The 13,423-nt window shown below is 37.4% G+C and overlaps 1 protein-coding gene across 1 annotated transcript; it reads right to left on the bottom strand.

Annotated features, from left to right (window-relative positions):
• Nucleotides 1–5,873: 5,873 nt before the first annotated feature.
• trappc3 (trafficking protein particle complex subunit 3) lies at nucleotides 5,874–12,562 on the bottom strand. The gene is made up of 5 exons (XM_016533277.1): nucleotides 12,398–12,562; nucleotides 10,893–10,990; nucleotides 8,811–8,910; nucleotides 6,654–6,836; nucleotides 5,874–6,563 (listed from the first exon to the last, which is right to left on the bottom strand). The coding sequence occupies exons 1-5, from the start codon at nucleotides 12,437–12,439 to the stop codon at nucleotides 6,444–6,446; spliced, it is 543 nt and encodes a 180-aa protein (XP_016388763.1). The 5' UTR covers nucleotides 12,440–12,562; the 3' UTR covers nucleotides 5,874–6,443.
• Nucleotides 12,563–13,423: the final 861 nt, after the last annotated feature.

Below are 13,423 nucleotides of genomic sequence, written 5' to 3'. Positions count from 1 at the left end.
AGAACTCTTCTTGCTTTTAAGCACAGCTGAGGAATCACTTTGTTCATGGCCTGTTTATATAATCAGATGCTAATCAATGTTTCTTGGTGGCCCAAGAAGCATTCGCTCCTGGAGGGCTTTCGGTATGGGCCAAAAAAAGAAAGAGATCTTTCAGACAATGCAGTGCTCCATGACATCCTTCTGTGAGGGCAAGTTTATCACCATACATGCCAAAAGAATTAGCGCCGCTTATACAAAGGGTTCATCCACTCGTGTTATGAACCATTAAACTTAATGGGGCAAAAAATGTATTTCAATAAACACATCTATAGGCTGTGTTTTTAGCACAAAAAGAAAGAAACAAAGATCAAACCACCATGAATCCAAACATCTCATTATATGGCATCATTTCTATACACTCCAGAACTCTCCCCTTCCAAGAGAAACATTCAAAGCGTGCCTACATTTGTGTAAAGAGCGTGCCCATTGAAAACACAGTCTCTCGTAAGAATTGTACTTTTCTTCTCAGTTCGCTGGGCACACATGGCGCAATGTGTACACAAGCTACTCTGGAACGTTTCGACTGTTTCCATAGTGACTCATTCATGTGGGTCTGCTTGAGCATTCCATCTCCTCATGACAGAAACCACTCTGGTCTCCACAGCCCATCCTCTGTTCCAGAACGTTCTCTCTTTCAGATCGACTCGGGACACACAAAATCACAAGCAAATTAGAGTCGAGCGAGAGAGGGAAAACAGGGAGCTAAATGGCACTTCCTGCAATTTCGAGATTTGGGCAATTTGACTCTGTCGGGTGGTTTGTAATCGTTTTCTACATGTATCAAAATGTGTAAAATGCAGAAAAGGCTCCGTCTGTTCGGAAGGGAAATAAATAAATGAAAAAGCTTTATTGTGATTCTTCAAGCGAGCATACCGAAATATGACTAGACCTCCACCCAGACCTCCACTCCGGAGTGTATGTGCATTTATTGCAGTGAAAGACTGGGCTGTTATAACCTCATTCGCGTTCAAAATGGGTTAAAAGGGTGGGTCTGGTCCTGGACCTGGTTTATTACACAATAAAGAACTCAAAACATACTTGACTGCTCGATTGGAACAGCAGCTTTGACGTGGGGGAGTATTCATGTCAAGCAGACTAGTAATAACATCACCAGTGGGCCATGTTCAGGTGATGGAGTGCTGTGTCATGCTTTGTTTGGTTTTCCAAAAGAAGCCATATTAATTAAAACAGAGACTTTGAGAAAAACATGTGGACAATTATGTATCCAAGAAATGTCATTCGTTGGAAAACTCAGTAATTAGTTTGCAACATGCTCGGTTTGATTTTATAGAACTGTCCAGTCTGCAATGTCAATATACAAATGAACAGCATGCATTTTCATACATTAATGCAGCTTTGTGCAGACCTGAGTGAGGTAAGTGTATCCTGTCACTTAACGGCAAAAATAAGTATAACTACATTAAGCATACACCATTGAACCAGTTACCAAATGTTTATGTTTATCTAAAGACATTTTCAGGTTTTATTCCTAAAATGCTCTTGTGTATAGAACTACTTCCTCACCTTTAGTCTAGAAACAGCTAAAACTGAACATGGCACAGTGATATGCAACTTTAATTCGGTCAACAAACATGGAACTACACTGTAAAAAAAATTCTGTAGTTTTTACAAAATAATTTTGGCAGCTATGGTTGCCAGAATAATTTTGTAAAAAATACAGAAAAACTGTAAACACATTTACGTCCAAAAACAGTTACAAAAATTACAGTATAAAACTGTAATTTACAAACACTACAGTTTTTCCCTGTATATAGTACGGGAACTAGCTGTTAACCTATTAACAGTTTTTTTCCGTAGCGTTTTTACAAAATTTTACAGTTAAAATTACACTTATTTTTTTACAGTGTACTCAATAGTCATACAGGTCGAAATTTAAGGACTTTCTTTTGCCGTATAAACAAAGAGTGGTCCCAAATGTTTTTGGACACTTAAGTCATGTGCACACAGATGTTCTAACAGAGTAACTGCAGGTGTAGTTCATCACATTAACTACGAACATGGTCCACTAATGTTTGACAACTAGAATGCTACCACATATGTGCATTTGAACAGTTGTATCATGTAAACCTTAAAATGTTTTCCTTGAAAAGTGTGTTTGTGCTATGTTTCTTTAAAATAAATGCTACTGTTTGGGCTGATATGCATTGGTGCTTTTTAATATGTTGCCCTGTATGGCTTTTTAAATACTAAAATCTATGTCAGTGCCTGCACATGGACATTTGTTTCTCTCACGAGGAAAGATCCACTTATAGTTGTTTGCGTAAATTCTACTTGGTTTGATATTTTGTTATATAACATTCAGTCATTTTTAAGTCTGGTGTAAGTGTTCAATTTTTCTTTGGGGCCACTATACAAGTACATAACAACATATAACCTTAAGTAAACAATGGCATATTACTGAAATTAAGCAATTAAATTAATTATTTTAATAATTCCCATCAATCCTCTCAAAATACTGAAACTCACTGTGATATGATCTATTAGTCTGGGGATACAATGGAAAAAGATGACCTTTCAAGTACCATTTAAGACATTGGCAACAGGTCCAGAGGTTGCTGTGTGAGGCAGAGGAGTTATGCTCTCTATTTGTCCCAGATGTGTTTGATTCAGATCAGCATATAGCAGTAGTCATGGGAAAGTGGAAGTAGCACATTTTACATGTTATAAATATGGTGACCTATCCAAGATAATCCTGTAAATAGGGGTGTCTAAAAAAAGTGAAAAATCTTTGTTCAACATAAGATTTTATGAATTAAATAAATAAGAAACAAACAAATGTTTGAGGACTAATAGGAAAAGTCCTCAAGGATCTAATTACATCTTTTCTTGACTTCTGAGAATTACCTCAGACAAGAGGGTTTGTTGCATTTCCATCTCGGATCCTTTGATTTACTGTCTCGTGACCTTTACTGGAAACAGTGTGCATGCTGCTGTTCCTGCGAGACATGGAAGATCATCCATTCGTGTGTCATCTCCTTTGTGCTCCAGAACAGCTGTGGGAGACTTGGACACCATGCGACGGGCTGTGATGGCTCTCCAGCATTGGGTCGGTTCTCCGCGCTCCAGGGCATGTTGATATTCCCACAAGGTGTGTTTTTGAAACGCACTCGGTCTTGCCCTGCTCTGTTTCCCTCCTTTGACCTCCCATTATCTCGCTGCCAATGCTTTCGTCCTGGCAAGGCTTGAAAGTGGGGGATACAGTGGAAGAATCAGAGAGAGAAAGTGAGAAGAAAAGAAAGACGGAAGAATGGATGAGGGGGCTTCAATAATGGTGAGCCAGCATCAGGCCATTCGCAGAATTTTATTGTTTCAGCGTGCCAATCAGCATTTGTTTCTGATATAGGGCACATGGTTGCATTTAGAGGGTTTAAATGAGATTGGTGTGTACCGTCTCGTTTGCAGCATACGTAACTTTTGCTACTTGTATGATAGAACTGTCCTAATAAAATTCTTAAAGGGACAGTCACCCTAAAATAAAAAGTCTGTCATGAGTTACTACTCACACTCATGCTGTTCCAAACCCGTATGGCTTTCTTTCTTCTGTGGAACACAAAAGGAGATGTTTTGAAAAATGTTCACTCTGCGCTATTCCATATAACGAAAGTGGACTGGTAACAAGTACTGTGTCAAGCTCCAAAAGAACAATAAAGGGCATAAATGCACCAAAAATGTAGTTCACATTAACAATATTTCACTATATATGCACTACATGTAATTATAAGACTTCCACAGTATGAAAAAAAGAAAATTAAGATGATATTTACGGAAAATCTTGCTTGTCAGTCTTGGTCACCATTCACTTTCATTGCATGCAAAAGAGCATCTTGGACATCCTGCTAGACATCTAATTTTGCATTCTGTGGACAACAAATAATCATACAGGTTTTAAAACACATGAAAGTAAATTAAAAAAAATACAAAACTAATTTTTGAATGAGCTATTCTTGTTAACGTTGGAATGATATGAAAATTAGACCCCATCTATTTTCTAAATGCATGTTATAGATATTATGAACAATTCATCCGTGCATACATTTCATTTTTTAAAGCTTTGACCTTTGTGATGTTTAATCAGAATATCAAAATTGGAACGTTCTGCGAAAATGACTCATCTCTGGTAATGCATGCAGAACTTCTACAATTATTTAGTCTGCTCAAACCAATCCCCTCCACAATCGACTGAACACTCACATTCATTTTTAAAGTGCAATATCCACATCTAAAAATCCAATTAAAAACCGATGCATATAACATAACTTACACAAAACTGCTTGAAGTTTCAGGCGTCATTTCTTTCATTTGCTGCCATTGACCTGCCTTTAGACATGCAACAAAAATAGCTTGTAAAAATCAATTCCTTATGGTGGAAAAGAGCTTCTTGGAATTGTTTTGTGCCTTCTCCATGAAGGATTTCAGTATTGGCCTAGTATGGTGGTCACACCGATATGAGCAGCTCATACAGATGAGAAGAAAAAAAAACATACAGTATAAGAAAGATGATGAGGAGGTCATCTTATAGTCTGGAGTCCATTCTTCTTCTCATGCCGAGATTCATATTGGTTAAAGGTGACCGTGATGGTTAATAAATACTGACACATCACTTTGTTTCGGATGCTTGGCCAAGGAGATATCCTGCATTGTTAAGATGGGAGAAAGAAGGAGCGAGAGAAATTCCTGAGAGCATATGGAAGAGTGATACAAGTTTTCACGCAGTACACAATCCCAGCTGTATATCCCCATGATACAGGGGTCTAATTCTGCCAAATGATTTACATCAAATGTCTGCGCGAAACCATTTCCTCTTCCCTCGCTTTCCAATATACACATTGTACAGAATACATACATTGTATGCATAATCTAGCGAGAGGGGACGAGGGATTCGGCCTGACAGGGCTATGCATACATTTTCCACTGTTTTTCTTGTAAATGTCCCTGAATCAAGAGCGAATATATTCCACAAAATAATTTCCCAGCCCCAGAGATTCAAAAACAAGCAGTTGGTGGACCCCGTGAGCAATCAAATACCAAATTAAAGAGAAACACAGAAAAATCCATGAGAATGGAAAGAGAAAAAAAGGTCACCCACCACAATGCTCACAGCTACCTCTAGTGGCTTGATGTAACAATACAATACACTTACACAATGAATGCATTATTCAACACATCAGTGCGAATCAAATCACATGGAAACTGCATCTGAAAGGGCTAAAGTTTATAAAACCGAATCCATACACTAGCTGATGGGAAGTAGTAGTAGAAGCAGTAAACTTCTTTTCATTTGTGATTGACGAGGTGTGGAATTCTGGAAAAAGAAGCCCAGATCATGACGTAAGGCGATTAACAGGTGTCAGGAACGAACTTTGAGCTGCTCCGGAGAAATGAATGGCTTTCAGCGAACGGCCTTCCCCTTCCCACTGGTCAGCATGACCGTGACCCCCCTCGGCTACACCATTAAAACGCACTGGCTCCCAAAACAGCCCTGTCCTGCACACGCACCAGTGAACCTCCAGGCCCTGAGTGCTTCCACGTTGCTTGATTAAACATCTGAGACGAATTAGGCCCTTGTTATTGTTGTTTAACTCTAACCACATCGTGCTGCCGCGCTGTAGGAATAACAGTCCCACGATGCAAGGGCCAGTACACGACAAGTCGAAGACGGCGATGGGGGCTGCCGTGACACTTCATTACATACGTGTGGAGGGACCTGCCACAGGCTTTGCGCACACAGGTCCCATTATCTACATACCTTGACCCCTCCCAGACTCCCCTTAACACCACTGGTCCTCTACAAAACATGTGCGTCTCAAAAGACTACGGCTCTGTTCTTGGCGAACATGGGGCCCTTTCTTCAAATGTTGGTTTTAGATTAGCCATCTAAAGTTGTTTTTGATACAAGCGTTATGGACATTAAAACAGCAGTGTGATATGGTCCGCTCAAATGAGCGCTTTATTGCAACTTTGAGTAAATATTAGTTTGTGTCAAAGGCCTATTGAGTAGAAGAACGATAAATGAGGGGATTGGCCACAGTTGTTGGTAGTTAATGATTTATTCAATCTGATTACGATACTTGACTATATAAATTAAACCTTCTGTGCCATATGTATTAGTTAAATGCAAAAAGAATAACAAGAAATACACTACAGACAAACTGACATAGAAAAAGAGACTTGAGAAGGTATTTGTATGAAATAAAAAACATGGACCAGGTGGAAAGAACATGCCAACCTTGGTGACACATCGAGAGAAATCTTCTCGACGGTGAATTCGCATTGCAATACTTACAATGTTTGGGGATTGGTTGGTCTTCTTGACCAAAACAAACCAAGTTTTTGGTTCCCAATCCAACATAAAAAAAGTCTCTCGAATCAAAAGTCTCTCAGTCTCATTCATCTCCAGCTGGCAGGTTCTCCTCGATCCTTTTGATGAACTTCATGCGAATTTCTGTCACACTGTCACCTCTTAGTGTGTCCTGAGCGAATCGCACATCCACTGCCATTTGAACCTACAGGAGTAGAAAAATAACTTTAGTGTGAATGGTAATTGAGGGTTAGCAGAAGATCATCGATTCATCTCACGCAAACATACTCTTTACCATTTCAAGAGCTCCTCTCAGCACTCCACAGAGCAGGCTGGAGTAAACTAGATTACTGTGGTTGTCAGGAAGCTCTACAAAGTCCACCAGGGGGTTGCTTTCGAGGATAAGAGAGAACTCATCTCCAGCAGGATTCCAGTTGGTCACGCTGGGGGTGACACCCAAGTACATCTTGAAGGCTACCTGTTAATGTGAAGACAAAAAAGGCTCTTGAGTCTTCATGTTAACTCGCTTGCCTACATCTATGATGTCAGGGCCACATTAAGTGATTTTGCAGAGCTGCCACATTCTTTTTAGGTGCTGTATTCACGACTCTGACACTGAAATGACTTGTTTTTTGCACAACTGCACAGTACGGGTTTGAAAAGACGTTTTGAGGACAGGTCATAAGAAGACCAAAATCTTGATTATTTTACATCACACTAACAGTATATCACAATGTGATAATTTTTGCTGGCAATTCAAGTAACTTTAAAATTAAAAACCATTTAACTATTAACAATTGTAGAATTAAATATATCAAAATGAAAGTTACTGATTTGACAATGTTTTCTTTTTATTTTAGAAACCTGGACACAAACTGGGTGAAACCTTACAAACAAGGTAGAACACAAGGTTTGCACCATTTTGGTTATAGGCTGATACTACATTTTTTATTATTATTATTGCTTTCTTTAAATTGACATCAGTTGATATTGGACGTTTACTTACAAGTATGTAGCTAATTTCTCAATCAAATCTCAAAATTAATATTTATTTTTTCATACTGTACATTATGATGTTGCAATGTCTAAAATCACTTGTTGCAAGTGCTGTTATTGTGAACTATTAAATATAAAATAAAAAAATTGATAACTGAAACAAAGCTGGAATAAAATAAAATATTAATACTAGATGAAAAGCTTCAACTAAAAAAAACCTAAAGAAGATTAGAAATGGCAACTAATTGAACTAAACAAGGTTAAGTTGAAATCACTAAAACTACAATTTAAATAAAAATTAAATAGCTATTACATAAATATTAAAAACCCCAAAACTAATAAAATGACAAATGCACATAACTTACTAAAACATGAACTAAAATTAAAATGACTAAAATATAAAAATAAAAGCAATTAAAAATATATATATATATAATAGTCTATAAATAATACTACACTATATATAAAAAAACTAAATAAAAAAATTAAAACTGCTTGGAGCATTTAAACCAATACCTTTTAGTTTTTAAGGCAATAATAAAAATGAATGAATATTATAATGAAAACAATTTCTGGCTTATATTAAACAGAATTTGAGTACAGTGAATCCCTTACATCCTCAGAACATCAGTGCAAAAACAGCTTCACAATAAGTAACTCCATAATAAAAAGGCTTTCATCCTAAATTCAGAATGGATGTGCCCTGTTTAAAGCTGTAAAATAGCCAAAATACACACAACTGTGAGCGCACATCATTTGAATTCTATATTAACGCTCCCAGTCACTGCATTGCTCAGCAACCATAAACAACTAAACAAAATTCTTCACATTATAACCCTCCGTGACTTAATAAAAATTGTTTTAAGACCCACAGGTTTAGGATTCTGATCAGGGTCCCAGCAAACCGATGCATTCTGGATTAACATTCCACAACGTGGCACACGTGGAGGAAAGTGAGGAGAGAAAGACAGAGAAAACAGAAGAAAGGAGAACAGACAGACAGAGACAGACAGAGACCAAGCAAGCATGGACAGGTGACGGACAGGGGGAAGAACGCTCTGTCAATCCTGTCAGTGAGAACCCTATACGCTTAGGGTGAGGTGCATTGTTTCGTAAAAAAGCAGTCTGTGGCTCTCGCAGACCAAAGAAAACAAGCCGAGAGGAACACGAGTGTCTCGGTTCATTCTAATGCCGCACAAACGGCCCGCCAATTGGCTTTGCGATAGCATAGCGTGGATGTTTCTCAAGCTGTGTGACTCTGAAAAATTAAAAACGCTAGAAAGATGTGATGAAAGCTAAGAAAATATGTGGGCTACTGCAGGTTGAAGTTCAAATTCCAGTCACTTGCTTGCGCATTAACATGCTTGCCTGCTTCCTGATTCTCTATTTCTCTCTCTCGCTTGGCCTAAGGGAGGGCTCAGCATGCGCTCTGATTGGCTCCAAGTACTCACGTTACCTTTGCAATGACATCTGCCGTTTCTCGGAAATCGTGACACCTCCCCACACTAGACCGAGCCAAGAAGTCCTCAATCAGACGCACTCCGATATTGTATCCCCTTGAAAGGATGGAAGAAGAGAAGGGAAACTGTGTCATTGTCCGAGCAACTTCACTTTCAATCGCCCTCATTTCACCCACCAACGCTATCATAAGAACTATAATCTCTTTTTACTTTGAAGGTCTTAGTGAAGCCCTTTAACTTCAAGCACTCGAAAGGAGAGATACAAACTTGTTGGATGGAGAGAAAGTCAAATCTTGCTTTTGCTTATGTTATATTTGATGCTTTAAAGAAGCAAGAGTAAAAAAAGATTGTATTTCAGACATGTTGCCAAACCCAATATCAGTGGGACTACTGGATTAGTTCAAGGCATGGTTTAAATGAAAAGACCACTCAGCCAAAGAACACACACTGCCCACTGATTCTCTAAATCACAGCTGCTGGACTCCAAGCATCTGAGGGATTTCCACGCATCCTCACTGCTTTTCCTACAATCTTTAAAACAGAGCTTCCTGACTGGTTTTGATTCAGGGCTCAGATTTTACACTGGACATCAAGTGGTGACCCAACACGGTACCAAAATATTTCTACAAATAAAAGTATCAAATATGTACTTACTCAAAAAAAAAAAAAAATAATAATAATTTTTGCACAGGCCCAATAATATGCAAAATTATGACTAGAAAAAAATTGGATGGTTAATATGAGATATGCACAGCCTTTAGTGCAGAAAAATATTCATAACTACATTTCAGTAAGTGCATGTAAATGTACTGAGTGAGATTTCAGTGCAATTAACACCCAAGAAAATAAGTGAAAACACATTGTAGTCGACACACATTGTAGTGTGGGTTATTTATTTTTTTTTACCTTGTGTAGTTTACTTCAAGGTTTTGAGGATGAGTGCATTGGAATATGCCTAATTTTGATTAGCTTCTACCAAGTGACAGATGGAGATTTTGATTGGACATGGAAGGCTTTTCTCTTTCCTTTGAAAACTTGATACGGCTATTTATTTTAATTATATACTGGTTTGGGGTCCGCTGTTTTTTGAATTGTCTAGTCACCAAAGGTCCTAAAAAAAGTACCACGGTTTCTGCAAAAATATTACAACTGTTTAAAACATTGATAATAATACGTTTTGGTTTTTTTTGAGCATCAAATCAGCATATAAGAATGATTTCTGAAGGATCATGTAATGACTGGAGTAATGATGCTGAAAATTCAGTTTTGCCATCACAGGAATAAATTACATTTTAAAATATATTGCAATCGAAAACATGTATTTTAAATTGTAATACTATTTCAGAATATTACTATTTTTTACCTGTATTTTGATTGAATAAATGCAGCCTTACATAAGAGACTTCTTTTAAAAACATAATACACTTCTGAACAATAGTCTACATGTTTACATACATTTTATTATTGATTTTTCCTGCTGTGCAACCCACCAGTTGAAAGAATCGGTGCAGTACAACATGAGATGTGAACTTGCTAATACAAAAAAAAAAAGACCATCAACACTCTCATCCATCTGGATCCACTCTAACAGTGGAATTGAATTTGAGAAGTATAGCCAAGTGGGGGAACAGAATCATGCATCTGAAAAACCAGGGGTGTAACCTACAGCTGCACAATTCATTTAACAGGGCGGGGAGAGAGACAGCTCTTCAAAAACCTAGAGTGGCACATTTTATACTCTTCATACCACCCAACCCAACTTCAGCAGGCTGGATGGCACAATCACCACACCTAATATAACAGCCTACACCCAGCGCAAACTCTGACAATACAACATCCACATTAAACCCTCTCTGTTCCACTCATACAAATTGAATAATGGAAAGTGACAAACGTAAAAAAGAAAAGAAAAAAAAGTGACCAGTTACAGCACCTAATCCTTACACTTTCATAGACTGTTTAATCTACAGAAAATCTTTTCTATCTTAGAAAAGAGAAAAAAAATATGTAATTTGTAAACTCTGTTTAATGTGACCAGATTGGATGGATAGGTGAGAAATAGAGAAAGACAGACTCACATTTTATCCAGTTGTTTGTTGACTTCTTCATCATTTTCATAGTCCTTACACAACTGAGTGACCAAGGCTCCATAAGTGAGAGTGAATAATTCTGAATTCTGTTCAAGGGAGAGACAAGACAGCCCAAAATTACCCACCACCATGTTCACAATATTCACTGTGTTTACTGGTTAACCACTGTTAATACTGACAATGAATGCAAATACAAAACAACAACAACAACAATAATGCAAAACTTTCTTTGGCATAGATCCAAATATTTCATTAGATAATAATGTAGCCATTTTTTTTTGTGCTTTTTTTTGCTAACAGCTAAATGTAACTGTAATGTTTTTAATGAAACAAGAATTGGTACAGAAGATCATTATTTTCCTTACAATAATTCCCATTTACTATACAAAAAATTCCAACATGCCAGTGAACCATCTTTATGTACTTGCTAAATAAAACAAAACGAAACAAAAAGAGCAATATATGTTTTAAAATTCTTTTTCTTAGATAAGAAAATGGGAATTTCATAACAGCAGGAAACTAGCATGTTTTAGTCTTTTAGTGGGGTCCAAATGTCTGAGATCTCTAGTGAAATGCTTCTATTATGCATTTTGTAAATTAATACAGCTGCTTTTTATTTCAACATTTATTATAAGCATAATAATTTGAGCGAAACATTAACATTGAAGATACTTGTAATAGCCCCCTTTTTCTTTAATGGCAGAAGCACGTGGTCTGCATGAACTTACAACCTAAAGATTGTGCTCTGCTGCATGATTTCAGAAGATCCAAATAGCACATCATGCTTCAAAAGGAGTACAAGGGGTTCACAGGGTCACAATTTGCAAAAAAACAAAAACAAAAAACAAATAGTGTATCATATCATCATGGGTAATATTCAGGACTGAATGAATGAGGGCAGAGTGGTCTTGAGCGCCCTCTCACGGCACAATATGGGGTTGTCACAGACATGAATTGTTCCATGCCAAATTGTAGCCAAAACGTCATTTCTACTAATGCTTGCATGACACATCTGGATACATTTTCTCTGCTTTCACTACTGTATTGTTTAGTCCGTGTTGAGAGTGTATCAATACTTCATATAACCTACTACCCAGTGCAATAATACTTGTGCTAAAACAAAATGTATGACACACAATGCATAATGCTATGAAAGCATGTATCTTTCTAACCAATGGGACTATATCATTATAATTCCCTCAAACTATTATAAAAAAAAAAAAAAAAAGCATTTAGCATTTCACAAGATTTTTAATTCAAATGCCAGCCACGATTGACCGACTGACTGAAAGTCTCATGTCTGTGCAAAAAAATCACTTAACTAGAGGAATAAGCTAATGCACCTCTAGGTAACATGTATCCTACGCTATATTTATTTGTATGCAAATAAACAAACACTGCTCAAATAAACTTATTTTCCGATTATTATAATAGCATGTTAGCTAGCTGCCCTGCATTTAGCTCAGTTCTGCGGAAACACAAGACACACTCACCATCTTCTTGCTGTCCGTGGCTCTGTTCGACTGCCTAGACATGTTGTCTTATATTACAGGTGTGTACAGATCGGTTACAGGTAATATTTTATTAATCTGCTCAGTGCAATGAGAGTCCCGTGATGTTGTTCCTGTCACTATAATGGATGTACTTCCTGAATCGCAGCTGACTCACCGGAAGTGTTTTCTTCTTTGGATTGTGGGTATTGTAGTAAAACTGTAGTTCTGACTAGTTAAAGGTTTCTCGTGTAACCTAATGGAGTTTACTGAATCATTGACCATGTGTTTATATGACATTTAATTACCACCCACCAGTCCACAACATTATAGTAGTATGGAGCTTGGAGTCATAGTTGTATGGCATGTAGTATGGAGAGTCAACTTATCATTTCAAAATTAGGATGCCTTTTTGGCATGTTCCAACCTCACATTTAGTTGTTCACTGACGAGCTGCGCAAAAAATCGCGCGAATATGAACGTGGTTTTGCGCAGCTCGTCAGTGAACAACGGCTCTGTGTAGTTAATGCTGCTCAATGTGAAAGCACGCACATGATGGAGATTTACCGCTGATTACAGAACCGGCTTTACTGATAAGATGCGCGTTAAATATCGCATGCGATTTATCGTGCAGCCCTAATTTAGATCAAAGCAAAATATAACATTCTGGAAAACAACATAGTTGTACTTGTGACTCTATGTGGTCTGTAGAAGGAATAACGGAACAATTTATATTCAGATCAATATTTTTGTCCATGTCCATTATAGGTAAGAGCCATAATAAGCAGAATAATGTACAGTTAGATGGTCAGTGTCGCAAAGTAAACACTGACATGTTGATCAGGAGATTGAATTCTGTGTTCCTGGACATTCTGATGTCTCTTCTCACATGATAAAATAATTTCAACTAAAATTAACTGTTTTTATGTTAATTAATTAATTAATTTATTTTGTCAGTGTCTCTAGGAGTTGGCATCTCAATTGCATTTCAGGTCAAGAAAGTGGACAAGAGAACTGAAGCAGTGCATT

This window comes from Sinocyclocheilus rhinocerous, unplaced genomic scaffold, assembly GCF_001515625.1.
Source record: "Sinocyclocheilus rhinocerous isolate Xijiao unplaced genomic scaffold, SAMN03320098_v1.1 scaffold574, whole genome shotgun sequence".
Taxonomy (NCBI): Eukaryota; Metazoa; Chordata; class Actinopteri; order Cypriniformes; family Cyprinidae; genus Sinocyclocheilus; species Sinocyclocheilus rhinocerous.
This window is presented reverse-complemented; position numbering and strand designations above follow the sequence as displayed.

What these genes read in the sequence shown, in the direction of transcription:
- trappc3 (XM_016533277.1), bottom strand. Translation starts at nt 12,439, where the DNA reads ATGTCTAGGCAGTCGAACAGAGCCACGGACAGCAAGAAGATG. An exon ending in AACAAACAACTGGATAAAAT is followed by an intron (nt 8,911 to 10,892) that starts GTGAGTCTGTCT and finishes CATCCTTTCAAG; the next exon opens with GGGATACAATATCGGAGTGC. An exon ending in TGAGAGGAGCTCTTGAAATG is followed by an intron (nt 6,564 to 6,653) that starts GTAAAGAGTATG and finishes CTACTCCTGTAG; the next exon opens with GTTCAAATGGCAGTGGATGT.